Source organism: Falco rusticolus, chromosome 2, assembly GCF_015220075.1.
Source record: "Falco rusticolus isolate bFalRus1 chromosome 2, bFalRus1.pri, whole genome shotgun sequence".
NCBI lineage: Eukaryota > Metazoa > Chordata > Aves > Falconiformes > Falconidae > Falco > Falco rusticolus.
The window spans coordinates 116724013-116744419 of record NC_051188.1 but is presented as its reverse complement, the minus strand read 5'-3'; the positions used below and the strand labels follow the sequence as shown (position 1 = coordinate 116744419).

Here is a 20407-nt window from a genome sequence, read left to right as displayed (position 1 = left end):
GAGTCCTGAGATTGAGTCTTCTTTATCAGGAGCATAAATAATTTGACGGAGGTGCTGACCTTTGGGCAGGAAGAGCCCAAGGGATGAGCTAGTGTGAAGGCTTAGTTTGTCTCTCATCCTTTAAGTTGTGATTCACCCGTTACCACTGAGGTCACTGTCAGGACGGTATGGAAGACCCTACGGTTATTACTACAGGGCAACCTTGTTGGCAAATAGAGGCTCTCATTGTGTCCTCGTCTTGCGTAAACTTTAACCTCTGGAGCCACAATTCAGCAAAATAAATAAAACAGTGAAATCCTTGTCTGATTCCCCCCCTGCCCCATGCAGTTACAAACGCAGGGCACTGAGTCAGACACACGTTTATTGAAATGCGTTCCCAGCAGGTTATTCATCTGTGTTTGGTGCTGGGGTTTGTGGAAAAAAACCAACCCCAAAACCTCTCTCCTGTGCAGTTGTTTTCATTTTGAGCTTTTCTCAGAATGTAATCAGTGTCTTCCTGCAACCACTGCGAGGTTGACTTTTTTTTTTAACCACGGGACCTAGAAGTCAGACAATTTTGAATGTTTGAATACAAAACCGGCAGTGCCGCGCTATTGAGTGCGTTGATAGCTAAGCTAGTTATGGCAAAGAAATGAAGCTTGAGTAAATAAAAGTAAGCTATAGAAATATTTTCAGCGTTACAGCTAATGAGCACTCTTTAGCTCGAGAGTAATTCTCCGAGCTCTATTTAATCTCCGCAGTAAGGTATTGATAGTAATGATAATAATTAGTGTGGCATATTTCTTGAAGCACATAGTGCTCCGCTCTGTCAGAGGAAGCTAGAAAATGAAATACAAGCCTCAGATTTACATACGAAGTTTTACGGAGGAATTTTGTTAGTAGGATTATAGCTTAGGAATTTGTGCTCTTGCTAATGTCTGTCAACCTCCCACACGGTAAGCATACAAATACACCTATGTAATGAGATTTATAAGTTTGACTTTTTTTTGCGAGGCTTTGCTAAAATATGACAGTACCTTTAGTATGGCACGTATCCCATTCCCAGGAGGCATCTGACTCCTGCTCTGGCTTGTGATGACCTGTGACCAAGGTCTTCAGCAAAGATGCTGTGCAGGATGCATGTAACACGGTGTGAACAACAGACTTATTTATTTTTATTTTATTTTGGTGTGTGTGTGTGGTTTTGTGAGCTATTTTATCGATCGAGCTTCTGTTTACCCAAGACTGAAAGTGATTGAACCTGAAAGCGGCCTAGTGGCTATGATCAACTCTTTGTGTTGTTTTTTTTTTTAATTTTTCCCCCCTACATGTAAAACTACCTTTTTCTGTGACGTGCTTGCTTTTCTGCAGTTCCCAGTGCATAGAGTTTGTCAAATAATGAACAGAGAGTTTTTAGAAAGTGGTGCATCTCCAACTTACTGCTACAGTCTAGAATGGTGAAGATTAGCTAATACCGCTGCTCCTCAAGGGTCTTTGGTTAAATTCCTGGTTGAGTTACTTCTGTTTATTTATCTCATATTAAATTAGGCATGAGTTCCTCTTTCATCCCTAGCTTGACATATGAAAAGTAATTGTTTAATAATGTTTCAGAGCCTTGAGGAATTAAGAGCATCTTAGCCAGAGGTTGAGAAGATATCTGGACTATCTCCAGAATTCCCAGTCTAATTACTTTCTTCTTGTTGAACCGAAGCAAATTTATCTTTAGAAAATATGAAATGTCAAGCTATGAGTTCCTGTATTAAACATGTTTTTCAATTAAAATAACTATGGAAATATGTGCATAGAACTAACTTTTCCTAATTGCATGGTAAGAAAATTAATTTCCATAGAATTACAGTAAAAATATAATAATTATCATTACTCTTTCGACCCAGCAGTTTACAAAAGATTAATAACCTTTTTTAGAGGTATTTTTAACTTAGCCTTTTAAGCATAATGACTCTTCTCTGATTTTAACACACGCTTAATTTTAAAGACCCTATACGATAGTTAGATTTTAAAAGTAGTATCTGTACTCTCTTTATTTATTGCCAGTTTTGCAGTACTTCCCCAGTAAGGGATTGAAGGCAACAATATTCTGCTTTTCGGGTACATTTCATAACTATTTCTGGCTTATCCCCATTAAAGGGAAGGTATGATGGCAATGACGGGATTTCAGATGTTTTCTTTAAGAAAAGAGTGGCTGCGTTGCCTTTACAGCAATAAAAAGGCAATCTTAGGAGGAAAAACGTTGCTTTTTGTTGACGGCTTACAGGAAGATGGTAGTATTGAGTACTTCACATGCTCTGCTAATGGCAGAGCTGCAGATTGACTTTTGTTAACCAGCGGTCACCAGTTCAATTGGTTGATTCTGAGCTGATGTGGGGAGGTAAGGGTTGCGTTGGCCCTTCTAGAAGACCTTTTGTGTGCCAGACTGAAAGCCATTCTGTGTGGGTAAGGATGCTGGTTCTGGATACAAGCCTTCCTCAGTGCCTGAATAAAGGAGTTGAAGGAGAAAGCTCTTGGCGTACAGATGAGGTGAGGGGGGCTGTGTAGGCTGTGGTCATTGCTACAGCTGAAATACGTGGCAGGGATGTACGAGGGGTAGGTCTGGATGCTGGAAGAAGATCTATATGAAAAAGAGCATCTAGGCAATGGGATGCCATAGCTGTTTGCATCAGCTGGGTTGAAGCTGGGGCTGAAGAACTGGCGGTCAATAACTAACATTAGTGTATGCCTGTTTAACATTCTTTTTGCTGGCAGTCATAATAGTGAACTTTGTATTTAAATAACTACACTGAAGAATCCAGTTTTCAATGAAAGTGTGAAATGACAAATGAAAAGAATGGCCCTTCAAGTTGTTGTTAAGAAATGATGCTGAAGGTGGGAGCATGGAGATTTGTGAGTGTGGAACTCTGCTAAGCTGAAGAATATCAAAAAAGAGCATTGCTGTCTGAGCTAAGTAAAACCAAAATAACCCAATTACTTCTAAATGATGGTAATTGCACTGAGCAGCCTTTTATGGAATAGACTGCAGGCTCCATCTGTCATGGAAGTTGAGTTTTCAGATTAAATTGTTCCCTCATATGAAGTTACGAAGCATTAACTGTGCTTTACTCATGCAAATTAAAATTTCCTGTTTCTGGATTTGTTCTCCAGCTAGGTTGTTCTCCAGCTAGGTTGTTCTCCAGCTAGGTTGTGCCAGGGAGCTGAAGAAAGTCTCGTGACCATCAAGTCTGCTCTGCCAGACAGCTGGGGGCGGGGGCACAAGTCTTGGAGTGTGTCTGCAGGGCAATGCTGTTGTGTTTGTGTTCCCAGGTGCATTGTGCTCACTGCCCACTCAACACCGAGTTAATCTTCTTTGGGAGAGGTAAAGCTATCCTGCGCACGCATAGAAGAATTGCCTGTGGGCATAAGTACGGCTTCTGGACTGGCTGGTACTATCCGACTGTTTTATGGAGTGATCCAGTACTTCCTATGGAATTAATAATTAACCACCCCCACCCCAGAAACTTGTGCTGTGCCCTGTGTTTCTACCTCAGCACACTGTTCTGGCCAATTCATCTTTATTCGTGGTCTGTGAAAAACATTGGTGGAAGGCTATGTTGGTCTTAAAGCAGCTGGCGTAACGATGCCTGGTATTTTTATTTTTTTTTTCTCTTCAGTTTTCCACTTAGAAAATAAGCAAATATTGTTTGGAATAAAGAAAAAAGACAGCTATGTAAAATTTGCTCAGAACTCTGCATCCATCTTTGGTTTAATCATCTCAGAACAAATAAGATTTTCTGTTGGGAAGTAGTTTTATATGCATTTGCGTTACTTGTCCTTGTGCAGTAGTACTGCCAATTATATTTATTAGCCCTAAATATTAAACAGCTGGCAGGATTCCACTGTATATAAATAAGACATTTGAGACCTGGAAGAATGCCATTTCTAATACAGCCAGCTGGTGCTTTTTACAGTTACATTCAGCACAACACTACTGAATTGCACTGTACGTTCAGCGCTGTGTTAATGACAATAAGGAACATGGGGTGGTTTGGGATTTCTGTAGGAAATGCCATTGTGTAAAAATACCTCGTTTTGAAAGCCTGACTGTACCGAGGAAATGCTATCTTATGCACCTGTTTTATGCATTTTGATGTAAATACTTCTGTGTTTATGTGTTTTGCTGGCAAATGCAAAGCGACAAATTGCAGGGGCTTTTTAAATGTGAATTTTTTAAGTGTCCCTGTGCCACAAATGTTCTTCACTTTCTCTGTTGCGGTGGTGTTTTCCTATGTAAGTGATGGTTTTATGCTTAAAAATTCCTGCTGGCTGCTACTTCCGAAACCATTTGCTAATGGTTTGGAGTTTGTTTACAAAGACGTGATTGACTCTTTGTTAAAACCCAAGTAATAACTAAAATAGCAAATATATCTCCCTGCTACTCATTTGTTGCTATTCTGCGTATTAGAAGACGGATGTTTAAACGTGGGCAAAGAGTATCTTCAGTTTTACGGAACCAGCAAACAGATCGGAGAACTGGCTTCCTTCCAGGCTGGGATGACTATGCCACGATCATTTCATTGTAAAGGTTTGCCATCAGTATTTGTCTGGCTGCACCCAGGGGCAGCACTTTAGGTGAAGCAGAGGATAACGCTGGAGGACGTGGCGCTTTGTATTATTATTAGTAAATATTAACAGGAGCTTATTGTTAACGAGCCATAGAGCTGAAAGCCTTACGTCTAACACAAAGTGTGAAATCATCTCTAATTGTAATTAGTGAAGACAGGATTTTTCACCAGATTGCTATGTCCTCAGCCTTGGGTGGGTTCCATCTTGGATAAAATTCTGCTTGCTGAAGTCCACGTTGCATTAAACAGCAGCTTCTTTCCACCTCTGGAACAGCTACACTTCAAGGTTAAATCGTACCCACTTTGTACAACGCTCATGGATGGAAGGTGCTTGTATGTGAGTGGGAGCTCAGTGCAGAATGCAACCATGGGGGCTGTTGTGTTGAGAACTTCCCCAGAAAATCAGCTTAACCTGTGAGCTAAATGGGACTGAAACCTGTTTCTCAAGGAGACGTGCAGCCTGGAGAAAAATGAAGCTGTAAATGTTTCGCTTGTCCGAGCTCTGAGCGGGCATTTGGATGCTGGGTTCAGATGGGTGTCAGAAAGTCAGATGTTTTCCTCATGGTAGCGACCTTTTAACCTCACTGTGACTTAGAGGATTTTGCTTGCAAAAAGGGTGAGAATCAGCTGTCCTTACAGGTTTGATGATGAAGTATTCAGCTGTCTGGCAATTAGAGATGGGGAAAAAACAGGGCTTTACTTATCTTTCTGCAGTTTGGTTTAATTATTAGTCTAGTATTCCCATGGTAGGGTGTGTACTCATGCTTTCTCAATTATTGTGGGTTTATGGGCGCTTGGTACCTATAACACAGTTGCACTTTTTTTTTAACCCTATTTATTGCAATATTTATGTTATTTTACTTCCCAGATGAAAGTTCTTTAAAATCTAAGAGGTGTTAGTGCATCCAACGCTTTTTGTGGTTTTGTTTCGAGAGAGGAAGAAGAGGGTCAAGATTTATGTTAAATCTGTATGCTTTTGTTATGTCTTGGTGAAGATCTTCAGGTCACTGTAGCAATATATATTGTGCTGTAGGTAGCAAGGTATGATGTGGCTGTTCTAGGCAGAGGGAGGAGGCTCTTGTGATTTCCAACTTTTTCCATGTTTGATCCTATTTTTCTGACCAGGCTAGGATTCTGTGGTCACACCATGGGACACCATCCCTTGTCAGGTCATGTGCCAGGAACTGCATGTATTTGTGGGGAGGATGAGGGTGGGCTTGCCTTTTTTGTTAGAAAAATGATATTTTTTTATTTTTTTCTGAGTTTCACTACTTTGGCTTTGCTTATAGTGAAAGAAAAAAAAACCCGTGAAAAACCAAAACAGGCAAAAGGTTAGCTAAGAATCTTCCATTAGACCTGGTGGGTTTGGATAATCTGGGATAATTTTGGAGCTATGTGTTACATGGCAAATGCTATATCTCAGTTTTTGTTGGCCAAATTTAATACCTGGACACTAGATAAGTTTCTTAGTTCATCTGAGTTCTTATCAGACAAGACGTTAAGATCTTGTCTTGCTAGTAGTTCTGAAACTGTTTTGCGTGGTTATGAAGAAAACGGATCCTGAATGCAACGATACTCTGTTGCATGTGTTTCTTCTGCTCTCACAAATGTGCAGACTTCAGCGGTAACTGAACAGAGGGGCAGAGCAGTGGCACTACCAGGGTGACCTTAGAGTATAGTTGCATGTATATATCCTTCTTTCAACCATACATTGTCTCTGATCTGCTTGCTTTCTGTCACAGTAGAGCTTTTTCAGCTCACGGTTCTGACTGGTTGATGTGAGGCCATAGGTTAGTAAAGCAGCGCTAGGAGAAAGCATACCAGTTTGCGCCGTAGCAGGGTTTATGCAATGCTTATGTCACTGGATGTGCAGCAAAACTGGAAAACTCTTACCATGCAAATTCCTCTTCTTTCAGTTGCATCTTAGAAAAAAACAAAAAATAAAAACTGGGGGCTGACCCGGTACTATCAGGTAATTTCATTGACTTTTGAAAGCCAAACGTAGAAGGAAATGTTACTTCCTAAATTTCTCAAATTCCCAAATGAGGTAATTTTCTGTCCTCTGATCCCAGTTGATGCGTGTTTACGGGCCATGCATCAGCATCTTTGGTGATGTTATGAGGAAAGTGGTTTCATATAGATGAGTTGGTATGGAACGTGTTCTTCTGTGATACCGTCGTTGCAGGGTGTTTTGTCAATAGGAGGCTTTCAGAGTTCTTGCATCCTGTTAAAATTTAGTTAGGTTTTTATATATTATGTGGGAAGGTTCACCTTCCTTGTAGATTTGAATTATTTTAATTCCTAGCCTCAAGCTGTCCTAAAATGTGTGCTAATTTTTGTTGGGTGTTTGATTTCCCCACTCCTCAGGATTTTGGCTTTTTTTTTGTTGAACACTCTCCTCAAATACTTTTTTACTTTCAAGTAACAGCAAAAGTTCTTATTCCCTATGTATTGACTATGAAGTTGATTAGGATACATTAGAGTCATGTTCAACATGTGAAAGCTTGATTCTCTTACTGACCTGAATTTGGACATATTTAACTTTGCAGTAAAAATGACAACAGAAGAGCTAAGTACTAAAACAAAGGAGGCATCAAAGTTACTCATCTTGTCTTAAATCCTGCAACCTGTTTCCCAAATGTGTTCTTCAGGGTGATGGAAATGTTTGAAATATTGGACAGTGTGTGACAGAGAAAGAGTTAGACTGATATATATGTTATGTGTGTGTGTGTGTGTGTGTATGTATGTTTGTTTAAATACACTGTAATTCCCTATTACCATACTGAAAGATTAGGTCAAATTCTTGTATGCAAAGTTTTTTTTAAAAAACCCCAAAAAGCAAAAACAATAATAGAAACATTATTTAGATGTGGTGAATATTCCCATGCCTGAGGCTTTCAATTTTAGCCTGTTATGTTGTTATAGTATAAATAATGTCAGATGTTTCATATTTAACGTGAATTGTATCGTCAGTTAATTAAGGTGACAAGTACAACGTTGTCAGAAAATGACTTGTAGACTTTTATATTCTTTTATAAAGATACAATTGTCTGTGATGGTGATGGTTTGTCTTTTGGGATGTGGTTTCCCTGTGCTCATTGTTATTTCTAAAGTTTTTGTCCTTTCTGAAAGCTTTGCACATCACAATGCGTCTTCCTTAGAAGTTGGGATTTCATTTAAGCATTTCAACTCTGGCTATGCTCATGCTTTTATTAAAGTTAATGGCAAATGTCCCTCGAGAGCAAGATCAAGGAGTCTTGGGCAAGTGTCAGATATATAGACCAAGAAGTAAATGAAATTTTTATATCAGTGAAGATTAATTTCCCACTCTTAAGCTAAATAGCAGAGAGCATTGCGTAATGCTGAAGGATGCTGAAGTATTACAGTAAGGAATATATGAAACAGTCTGTAACATCAACTTGACGAGGATGCCATTGGAACTGAATTTTCTTTGGTTAAGAATGTTTGTAGCACTCCCACTTTCCAAAATAAGAAAATTGGCTTGATTTTTATACATTTCTGGCACAAAGAAATAAAAGTCAAGAAAAACTGGGGGTGGGTGGGGAAGATGATGTCAAATACTTCATATCAATTTTTTCTTTCCAATGGAATGAACTTTTCACAAGGAGTATCTGCTTTATGCTCTTACTCAGGACTTCTACTGAATTGCCCCTGTAACTTTTTCCTCGCTGAGGGAAATAATTCCAAAAAGTCTTGCTGTAATACAGAGCAATACCTCAAATGCCTGTTGATCAGTCATCTCAGTACTTCTAGGAATTAAACACACATAGGAATATTTCAGCATTTTCCAAGTTCTGCATGAAACCCTCATATGCTTAATGTTAAGCTCATAATAGAACATGTTGACTATTTTGATTTTTTGCTTACAAATACATGTTTTTATCAAAGACCCCCCCCTCCCTTAAAACCTCAGCAGAAAGGCATAGTGTCTACACCAGTCTTAGCAATTTTAAATACTGGCTGTATGTGGAGCCGTTGTCGTCTTTTTAGCATAATCTCTGGAGCAAATGGAAACTTCAGACAAGTATGTGTTTGAGTGTGTGTATGTACAAGGGAAAGGAAGGTCCCAGTTAGTAGTTTTTGAACTCAGAGGTGAATTTGAACGGTTTCATGGAGGAGTAGAGGTCTCAGAAGGCTTAAGTCGCTACAAGATTTATGAAAATAAACAATAGGAGGGAAGAGGGAGACAGACAGAGATGGCATTAATGTTCCCAATGAGGAAAAGACTTTTTTTATGCTCACCTTTTATTAGACATCAGAGTCCATGTTGGACACCAAGCACGAGACACAGATTTGTAGGAAACTAGGCTTCATTCGTTGGGTTGCTCACGGCACGGCTTGTTTGTTTACCTCTCTTTAAGGGAGGGGGGGAGGCAATAAAAAAAAAGAAAAAAGGAAAGATTATTAGCCAGTTGGTAGTATGTCAGTGAAATGTTGAAAATTTGCATGTACTTATCTGCAATGTGAGATTGCTATCATAATGATCTTCTGTTTGGGAAGGGAATCGCTTGACTAAATAGCAGAACAGAAGGCAGAAAGTGCGCATACAAAAATTTTTTTGTCATTGCTCAGTGAGGCATAATAAAGGTGATTTCCGTGCCCCCCCCCCGCCCCCCTCTTCCTGGCTGAAAAACTGTGCCGAATACTAAGAGCCAGTAGATCAGAGCAGGGTCAGTTTTCAGTATTAGAACAAAGTGTTTTTCAGGTCTAGTTTGAATGGCAGTTCTGTAGAGGCTTATGTGAACACCGTGCATTGGTGAAAAGCAATGACACTAACAAAAAAAATTAAAATTAGTTTAGAAATCAGCAATGATTTTGAGTGCTCTGCTCAGGAAGGGTGGGACATCCTAGCACAGAAGGTGTTTTCATGAGGTTTCAAAGGCATGTCACTCACTCACTCCTACTTTTGTTCCGATTCCTCAGCACCGTATTCCCCGTCTGTGCTTGAGCATGCACAGTGATTGTGTAGTTTATGTCCCATCTAGCCACTATTAGAATGATTAATTTCTGTTAAAGGACATTTGGACATTACCTGAAATGGTACTCGTACCAAATTGTACTGAATACATCATCGTACCAGATTTCTTAATGTAAAATAAAATTGTAAAGACATATCGTTAGACTGTTGCCTGAAGCTGTCAGTGGACTCTTAGGGAGTTGGTTCCAGAGGTGCCTTGGGAAACGACCAAACTCCGGTTTTAGCAGGAGGTTTATAGTTTAGGAGTTTTATAGGAATGTGATGCTGAAAGATAAAATGTATGTTTTTTGGAAGCATGCGTATGCATATATGTTGTATTACAAATCACAAATAGCCTTCAATTTCTTAACTGAAACTTAAGGGGGTTTTGGGTGTCATGTTGGTTGTTTTTCGGTTTTGGGGACTTTTTGTTGGTTGGTTATGTTTTGTGGGTTTTTTTGTTTGTTTGTTTGTTTGTTTGGGTTGGTTTGTGTGTGTGGTTTTTGTTTTTTTTTTTTAATGAAGGCTAAAAAGCCACAAAATCTGCAGCATGCCACAGGAAGGGTGAAAGAACTTAGGAGATAACTCATGTCCTAGATTAGCACATTGAGAAGGAACTTCTTAGTGAGACTGATGATGACATCCTAGGCAATGGCCTACATTCGCTTTGGTGCATTCCCTTTTGTAAAGAAAATGGAAGAGAAAAACCCAAACCCGTAAGTCCAGCACACCCTGCTAGATCTCTTCTGGAAAAGAAAACCCTTTCTGTCCCACCTTTGTTGGTCAGTATGACAGAAGCAGATGAGTTAGACCCTCTCACTGGACATCTCAGGATCTTCTGTATCACTGAAAACTCTCTTGTTTCCTGCCATTAACAGCATCTAGAGAAGATTTAAAAAATTAAAAGCAAACCAAAGAAGGCTTTCCAAAAGCCAAATTACATGCTGGGGAGGGAGTGGTGCTATGGCACTTCTCCTGGACGTGTTTCAATAGTGTGGAAGGTTCCTGAAGGCATTAGAGTAATATGATTAAGCGGAGTGTAAAAATAATGTGAATTCAGAGATGATGGTCACACCTCCGCTCCTTCCCTCTTGACAATGGGAACAAATCCAGCACCCAAAGGCTCGTAAAACAGATTTCCATCTCCCCCATCATGCTGTCATAAAATCCCTGACACGATATTATAAACCTCTTCTGTAAAAAAAAAAAAAAAAAAAAAAGTTGGATTTATTGTCCCTGTCGGGCTGCTTGGAGGATAGTCCTGTCGCTTCATTCTTCCAGTATTTAGAACCCAGCTATTAATTTCTAGTCTAACCATAGCCACAGCTGATAAATACCCATTAGTTCCATAGCTGCACAGTACTGAAAGAAAGAAATGCCGGCTGGGACACCTTTGAAGTATTAATGCCCCTTGGACCAGAGTTACCCGAGTAATTGCATGTAATTGAGGTGAGAATTAGGTGTGTGCCACCAGTGTCTGATTTACAGGGTATCGGTATGGATCGTTCGTATGGTCGCTCTGCCAGCATCTCAACAGATTTTGTAACAGTTAAATTACTTTGGTCAGGTTAGCAGGTTAGCACCTTATTGAGGCTCTTTCTTCCATCCAGCAATGCTTCTGCGTTAAATGATAGATTTGAAATTTTATTTTTTATGATAGTGGTCTAATGTGGACTACTTTCCAAGCAATTTGGTCTTCATTGCAAATTAATGAAGTGATAATTGCGCTTTGCAACTTCTAGGTGAAGAACACGGTAGTGGTGCTACCTGTATTGTGCAATTCGTACATCTACATCCAATTGTCTGTGTGAGCATGTTAGGTAAGAGACTTCTGAAAAAAAAAAGCGATGAGACTTTTTTAGAAAAATCACATCTGTTGTGGAGATGTTTTAAATTCTACAAGTTCCTGGTTTTGTTTCTGTATCTCACTGAACATGTAAAATATCTTGAAGTGATGAGAGATTGTATGGAAGAGGTAAGAAGGAGATCATTTATGAATCAGTGTGAGCTGCTTTAAATGCCCATAAAATTATGTTTCATTATAGAATCTTACCTAGTTTCATCCAGTTGTTGTAACTGGATTTTTATTTGTCCAGGTAGGACCTGTGGTTGAATAGGTACATCCAGCTTCCTGGGAGGCTGTTATGGTATCTGAACGGCTTTTTGCAACAGGATCAGATTATTGGCTTGGGCTGTACTTGTACAAGGACATCTGTCAGAGGAGGGTCCGCCACTCGGTTTTGGGAATTCGGCAGAGGCTGGGAGCCAGGGTCCATCTGCCTCTTGTATAGGCAGGAGCTTGACCTTGTACATGGGGTGCCAGGAGCTCTAGTGTAGTGCCTCTGACTCGGCAGGTCCCCGTGCTGTCGTGGCTTTCTGCTGCATACACATCCGAGATGGTGTTTTTAACTCTGAACTAGCCAGGAAGAGATAAAACTTCTGTATAGTCAGGTCTGTAAAGTGGACTAAAATAAACTTTGTTTCAATTAAAGGAAGTGTATTTATACTGCTTTTATCTATTGGTTTAATAACATGATTTAAAATCACATCTTCAGTGGTGCGTGGACAAATTCATTGTGCCGACCAGCCCTTAGTCGTATCAAAACTTCCTTAAATCAGTGGGTCGGGACTGAGAACTCTCAGATATTACTCTGATGTGGCCACTTTGCGCTTTTTTTTTTTTTTTTTTTGTTCCTTTGTGTGTGTGCAGTATATGTATTATAAAACCAGGAACCTGTAAAGACAGTTAATGCTTTGGCCCCTTGGTTTCTTTGTGGGTATAGTGGAAATAGTACTTTCCTAACGTTTACTAAGGTCCTGCAGCAAAAGGTGCTGACATAAAATGAACAATTAATAGCCTGAGATCCTAAATATAACATTGATGTGACTTGGTTTTTGAGGCAAGATGCTTTTCTGGTAGAAGTTCTTCTTTGTCTCACTCCCCGCAAAGTGGCAGTTATTTCTCACAACATACTTAATTCTGTCTACTTCGCATCTCCAGGTTTTGTCCCACGCAGCAGCTCCGTTTGGAGCTTTACTGTTCCCCAGCTGTGCTACATCTGGTTGCGTGGGGCAGCATCTGTGTTTCTTGCAAGGGCTGTGCATGTGGGTGACGGTGAAGCAGGGGTTTCTCTAGCTGCTGTGCTACCATATGCTCTGTTAGTGTGCGCTTCATTATCACGATAGGAGTTTACCTCTTTTGTTTGTGTAATTAACTTTGAAGCACATAACAGAAGATAAGGCTCAGGGGGATCTTACCAGTGTGTCTAAATACCTGATGGCAGGGTATAGAGAATATGGAACCAGGCTCTTCTCTCTGGTGCCCAGTGAAAGGCCAAGAGGCAACGGGTACAACTGGAAATACAGGAAATCCTGTTTAAACATACAGACCAAGCTTTTTACTCCAAGTACAATCAAACACCCCAGAGAGGCTGTGAGGTTTCCATCCTTGGAGATACTCAAAAGCCTGGCTGGTCAGGATCCTGAGGAACCTGCTCAGGCTGACCCCGCGTGAGCAGGGGGTTTGGCTAGAAGATCTGGGAGGGTTTCTTTCAATTTCAGTCATTGTGTGATCCTGTAACAGGTGTTGTTTGTTGTCATGAGTTTTAATTCTAGCGCTTTAGTGGTGAGGCTCCTCGCTTTGTATTTTAAGACCTGGAATACAGAACAGCTGCAGGTTTTGTGTGGGTGAAAGCTGAAGAATGATGACCTTAAGAAAACCCCACACCCCAAAATACTAGTCCTAGTCATCCATTCAGGGAGAAAGTGAGGAAGGATGCATCTTAAGTCACTTAGTTGTGTATGGTAAATGACTAAGAGTAAGTATTTACTTTTAAGGACCCCTGTAGGATTTCTTTCCCCTGTGATAAGTAAATAATTCCTCTCTGGTGAGCTTGACTTCAGAAATCAGGTTGGACTGGTACATGAGTAATTCACAAATAGGAAACCCATTCCTTCCCTGGCTGGGTCGAGTGAGTTTGTCAGCTGATGACTGATGTAAAAACAAACGATGACAATATAATCTTCAAAAAACATTTTAGCATCATAGCCTATATAGTATAGATGTACTAAGTAATCAATATACGGTAAGTTGATGGTAATTTTTAATAAGTCTGGAAACCGGGCTAAGCTTGACTGTTCAGAGGACACATACCCCAAGCAAAATCAATTGTCATGCTTTGTATAAATTTTAAACAGTAACATTTTGTTATGACTTTATGGAATTTCAGTGGGAGCCATTGACTTTTGTTTGTAAGATCTTAAATCTTGTTAAATCATTGAAGTACAACTTGATTCTAACAGGGAAAATGTGGTGGTGTCCTAGTGACGGCACTGCATATATAGTTGAAGAAATCAGAGGTTTTTAATAATGCAAACCAGCTGTATCATCTCTTTCATGCCACCTTGAAATAACTTGGTAAAACCTGACTTCTTAATGGTGAATTCTGTGTTCCTTTAAGATGTTTACATGTTTAAATAGGAAAAAAAAGTAAGTACAAGTTCAACCAGTCTTTGTCTATTTCACAGAGATTTCCAAGCAAAGTGATTTTTTCTTTTTCACAACTTTTCTCTCTAAATGTGATATTTATTGGTATAATCATTAATTTTAAAATATATCCTTTTTTCCCCTTTTTTTTTCCTCTTTTTTTTTTTTTTCTTTTTTTCCAGTGGGAAGAGATTAGTGGTGTTGATGAGCATTATACTCCAATAAGAACTTACCAAGTGTGCAATGTTATGGATCACAGTCAAAACAACTGGCTGCGAACAAACTGGATTCCACGCAATTCAGCTCAGAAGATCTATGTGGAGCTCAAGTTTACCTTGAGGGACTGTAATAGTATCCCTCTAGTCCTGGGCACTTGCAAAGAGACCTTCAATCTCTATTATATGGAGTCTGATGATGACCATTTGGTAAAATTCAGAGAGCATCAGTTCACGAAGATCGACACCATTGCGGCTGATGAGAGCTTCACCCAAATGGATCTTGGGGACCGAATTCTCAAGCTGAACACAGAAGTCCGCGAGGTGGGGCCTGTCAGCAGGAAAGGCTTTTACTTGGCTTTTCAAGACGTAGGTGCGTGTGTTGCCTTAGTCTCGGTGCGAGTGTACTTCAAAAAGTGCCCTTTCACTGTCAAGAACCTCGCCATGTTTCCCGATACGGTACCCATGGACTCCCAGTCACTGGTGGAGGTGCGGGGTTCTTGTGTCAATCATTCCAAGGAGGAAGAGCCGCCCAAGATGTATTGCAGTACAGAAGGAGAATGGCTAGTGCCCATAGGGAAGTGCTTGTGTAATGCTGGCTATGAAGAAAGAGGCTTTGCGTGCCAAGGTAACGATGCCCTCCATGTTCATAGTTCGATGATTAACAGGGGCTTCACTTTGTGCCCCTACTCTGTGTATTGGGTCCTGTTAATAGTCTCCAAATTCTTGAGAGAAATAAATGAGTTCATAAAGTCACCGTGAAAACGGGGTTTATTTAATCTCTGTACATAATGTAATCTGCTAAAAATATTTGATAAGGGTCAGTAATTGATTTTTACTTAATACAGTCTGTAGCAAATCTAACCTCTCTTACCACTCTTGGACTTCCTTCCAGTAGATTATAGTTTTCTCAAATACATTGTTTGTGTCAAAATATTTGATTTTTGTGTGTGTGTGTGTTTGGTTTTTTTAAACTTTGTGGCTTGATGTACAAACTTTGCTACTGAGCTGTGCTGATTAATTGGCGTTGGTCAGAAAAAAAACAGGTAGCATTTTTTCAGTTAGTATAGTTCCTAAATGCAGGTGCATTTTGAAAATCAGTATTTGGAACTTCAAAATTGCATTTTCATGAATACTCATATATTTAACTCAAAATAGTTGTCTCCAAGCTTTTGGTTTCTCCAAACTGTGGTTATGTGAATGCTCCCAAGAATGAGACTATACCAGAGATTTTGAGGTTGTCCAAAAATGGTCTTGAAAAAAAAAGTTAGAGAAATACATATTATGTTTACCTAATTTTAATATCAGCCAAATGATGGTGTTATACACTTTCCTTTTTATAAAAGTGCATTTTGAAGCTTAATCCTCTTTTCACAGAGTGCCTTAAAGGGTGCTGGCTGTGGCAAAGGGTTTTCCATTAAATAAATGAGTAAAAATTGATCAGTAATATCTAGATATACCATAGATGGAAGGAGTAGTAGCTGAGATATTTACCGTGGGGTGTGTGTCTGTGTACGTGTGCATATGCAGATATCCATAAAACCAGAAATTTAAAGTATTTTGAACCTGGTTGAGAGAGCGCCTGTTCCTTTTTCATCAATACTGCCACAATCTTTATGTAAAACAAGGAAGGCCTGGGGAGCTACCAGGAGCCCACCAAACCATAGCCACGTCATTGTGAAAATTGTTGCTCTATTTAGGGTGACTTTTTTCTCAGAAAATGGCAGGGAGGCGTGGGAGGAAAGGGGTAGGCGTGTGTTTGGTTTGGTTTTGCTTTTAACTAGATTTTTAATTGGTTTTACCCTCAAAATGCTTGGAGTAAACAAGGCAGCTCGCACAGAGTTCTACAGAGATTAGAGTGAGCTTACATCCATGTGTGAGTATATCATACATGATTTGAAAGGCATAAAATTAGACCGTAGGACTACTCTATTTTTCTCTCCCCCCCCGCCCCTTTTTTTTTTACTTCCTCACCAGCTTTTGATTGAGGGAGTGATATACGATGAAACCTTTAACAATAGCGACAGTTCCTCCTGGTATATTCTGATTTAACATGTAATGTTCTACTAACTTTTATCAGAAGTCATATTTATCAACTCCTTTCAGTGTGGTGTGACTGAAGTGGCACTCTAAAAGCAGTCAGTAATTCAAAACCTCCCATTTGTTGGCATCAGTAACTCGGCAGGAGTTGGAAAGCTCGGAAAAGAGAGTTCAGGTTTGACCTCAAGCTCAAGGCTGCCCCTGCACCTTTCCTTTTCCTTTTCTTTGCTCCTTTTCTTGCTCCTTCCTTTTGGGTGTTGGGGTTTAAGGTGCACTCTTTTTGCCTTTTTTTTTTTTTTTTTTTTTTTTTTTTTTTTTACTTTCTTGGCATCAAAAGTTCAGTAGAGTCAGGATTATAGAATCTATAGAAGATCCAAAATGGTGTTACAAGCATGGGCTAGAACGAAGGCATAATTTAGGGGGAAAAAAGTTTCAGTTGAAGTTTGAAAGAGTAGTAAGTTATAAGAATTATCTCCCCAGTAGTTGAAAGCACTCAATGACTTAGTGTCTGTCACTACTTGATGCTACATTTTTGATTTTGTTTCTTTCTGTAACATTGTGTTAGGAAACAACGTCATTTTGCACTAGCGGGGGATTATCACTGACAATTAAAATGAAGGGCCCTAATGGTATATGATCAGCCTATTTAAGTTTCATTCAGAACAGTTTTTTTGATACTTGGAAAAATATTAAGGCACAGTCATGCCTCCTGCCGTTATCCACAACTGCTTCGCTTTCTCTGCATAACCAGGAAAAGTTGACGTAAGGCTCGAGCCATTTTTTGTTATTGGTGTACGTGTACATATAAAAACATACGTGTTTTTATAACACATTTGTACCTAAGCTCTGAAAAGCCAAGACTGGACTGTTGGCTTTACTCAGCATATTGGTTCTTGTTGGAAAGATTGTTGTTCTGTTCTAGGTCCTACCACCTGACAAGCAGTTTACATGTACAGCAGCGCGATACCTACCTGTCAGTCACTTAAAGAATCAAGACCAATTTTGAGGTGACCATCCTCATCCTCGTTAATGTGCGTGTGTGGAGAAATGATTTCTCAAAAGCGAATTGTATAACCTTGAGGAATTTTGGTCTTCGTGGTATACTTCAGGTGAACAGCTAAAGATTTAACATGTCGTCTAGGAAAGACTTTTGCACCTGGTCAGTATTTTGGAGGGGTTAGGTTTGTATACGGTAAGGTAATATATGTTGGGGAGCATGTTGGAAAAAACGCTCTTTCATACCTTTTCTCCCCCTTAGCTAATATGTATGTTAGTTAACTAAATGTGGTATATTTTATCCACTGTAGACTGTTGCTACAGCTTTGTTAGTACTTGCATAGTAGTGATCCTGTCTACTTAATCTTACTGTAGTATGTCATGGTTGAATAGAACTTCTTCCTCACGGTGTCTTTTCTAAATCATCTCTTCATGCCGTTTTGGCCAAACTACATCTTTATAACATTGTCACTCAGAATTAGTGTGTTTTAATTAGGGGGAAAACCCAGCTGGCTGGAACTGCACACTAAACCTAATGCTTTATGGTAGTCTCCATCCTGTTTCCCAGTCAACAAGGATAACTCATCTTTTCCATTTGTTTCCCATCAAACAGTCATAGTAGATCAGATCAGAGGTTTGTCTGCCTTAGTACCCTTTCTCCGACACTGGCTGACGGTGGATTCCTAAGGAAAAGTATAAGAAACTGTGTAATGTGCTGCTTTACTGGGTGTACCTGTCACCTTCTGCCAATCTACTTTTGACTTTCAGAGATTTAAGATACATTTTGTAAGAGACTATGTGCAATAGCAATCAGTGACCTGTCACCTGTTGATTTTTCTATTTTTTGACTCGTTTGTATTTTTAGTCTGTAAGTTTTTATGGCAATGGATGCTGTATCTTGTCTTGTGTGGAAAACATATATTCTTGCTATGTTCAAGTCTTCTGCTTTAAGTCAATTGGATAAAGTTTTCCATGTCCTTGTATAGTGAGAAAATAAGTGCTCCCTTTTCAGCTTCTGGTTTAACAATTTTCAAGGACCCACTCATGTTTAATATCTCATCTCTAATACCTATTTCCCCCACTCTCCTTCTCTACTAGTGCTTTCTTATTTGGAGGACAGGCTAATTGCTCCCTACCCGTTGCTGTACCTAATCAAAGTAAACGACGTGACTGTTTGTTATGAAAAGGCCAGTGAAGCTTGTGTATGTGCTGTTTGAAGTCCACCAGGAGATGATACAGTGGCATAGTGTTTGGAACAGCCCAAAGATCAATGAAAGAAAAGGAGCATTCACATCACCTGCCCAGTGAGTGATTTGTATGTGGAGAAGCTAGGCTCAGTTTGGTTTTGAATGCTGCAGAAAGGAAATAGATCTCATGATGGGAAGGTGGATGAGCTGGGGTAAAAGTATCATAATAAATGGGAAAATGTAGGATAAATGTTAGAAAAATGCTTTTAGTTCTGTAATGATCTAGAATTTCTCCTTGGAGAAATAATGAAAGCCTCATTTCAGGAGCTGTTTCTTAAAAATGCAGTAATCGGATGATAAAGGGAATCCTGCACTGGCAGGCTTGGACTAATAAATTTCTTCCATCCTGAATGTGTCTATGCTGTTGGTGGTTTATTTCATGCACTTCAGAAAGACTAGGTGGCCGTGGAGAACGCTATTTTTCATGATGGTATACTTAATTAGCAAACATGCAGCGGGCAGTTGTATATCCGTGTGGGAGTATGAGTGAACTTGAATGTTCTTTTGAATGCTTCTGACAGGTGACCCTCTAGACCAAACCCAAGCTTCATGGCTCCAGTTGTCACACGGAAAATTAAATTGGTGGGCCTGAACAGCATGACTCAAAAAGCACAGCTTTCTATTTTCTGCATGCTATCATTTCAAGGTTTAGTTCTGAATTTTAGTTGCTGGAATAGAGTAAGTCTGAATTGTAAATTTCCTTTGTAATGCTGTGTAATAAAATTTTAAGTTTTAACCGCAAGTGACTGACACGTTTTCTAAAAACAAACCAGAAGAAAAAAAGAGAACGGAATCCAACAGTCCTTCCTTATATACAGTTTTTAGGTATTAATCAGAATGAATGGGAGAAAAGGGAGTGAGGGGTAAAGGAGGGAGAGGTGAAGTTTGCCCACTGTGCCTGGTTATTGCAAAAATGTCCTCACAAAATTTCCCCTAACACTAAATTATTCAGTGCTTCAAGTTTTATAGTGAGCATAGACTAAACCTTATTTTTTTTCTCTGAGTTTATGGAGATATAAAAGGAATGCCATCTGCAGCTGCTAAATCTGAACTATTGCATAGATTACTTAATTCTTTCAGTATAATAAATGCTGTACTGGAGATAAAAATATGTAAAACATTACTAAGGGTGCAAAACATTTCTCCAGATCTCTTTTCCCCCTCCTATGCTTTAAATAATCGTTTTGTCTCTGCATAAGGAAATATACTTCATACTTGCTTATATCAGTGGATAGAAGATAACTTTACATGTAAAGAAAAAAATGGTGCTGTGAGGAGCTACTCAACTTTGTGCAAGTGAAAACAGACGGAAGGCACGCGTGCTTGCTGCAACAGCAAGGATGGTAACGTTTTCCCTTGGGAATAGCCGAGTGGCTTGGATGTGTCCGTTACGCTACAGAAGTACGTGGGTTTAACTCTTAGGCTTTGTATAGGAATAATTATATTTAATAAAATGTAGGATCTGATCATACGAAGATCATATCATATAACAATAGAAGTATTAAAGTGTTTCTTTTTACATGAAACCTGAAAAAGCTAGGGATTCCCATTTTTTACAGCAGAAGTTTAAGGTGCTTTTTTATTTTTCCCTTCATTTTGAAGTATTGTTTTGATTTTTAAAAGCAAGAGAGATGTTTTTTAAAAGAGACTCTTAATCTTTCAAGCTAGTAAACTAAAATGACAGAAGCTATAAATTATGAATCACTTTATTTGTAAAATATTCATTGTTTTTATCCACTTTATATTCTATAAGTACATAAACAGAGCACACAATGAAGGATTTACCTTCCTGCTTAGAGTTTATTTAACTCTTATGAAAGTTATGTCAGAGATAGCCAGATAATTTGTCA

General features: G+C 39.3%; 1 protein-coding gene across 2 annotated transcripts in view; it reads left to right on the top strand.

Moving 5' to 3' along the window:
• EPHA3 (EPH receptor A3) overlaps positions 1 to 20407 on the top strand; it is a 234468-nt gene that overhangs the window by 59406 nt on the left and 154655 nt on the right. For both annotated transcript variants that reach the window (XM_037378144.1, XM_037378143.1), the window contains exon 3: positions 14242 to 14902. In XM_037378144.1, the coding sequence (XP_037234041.1) occupies positions 14242 to 14902 (661 nt within the window). The remainder of the gene's footprint in view (positions 1 to 14241; positions 14903 to 20407) is intronic.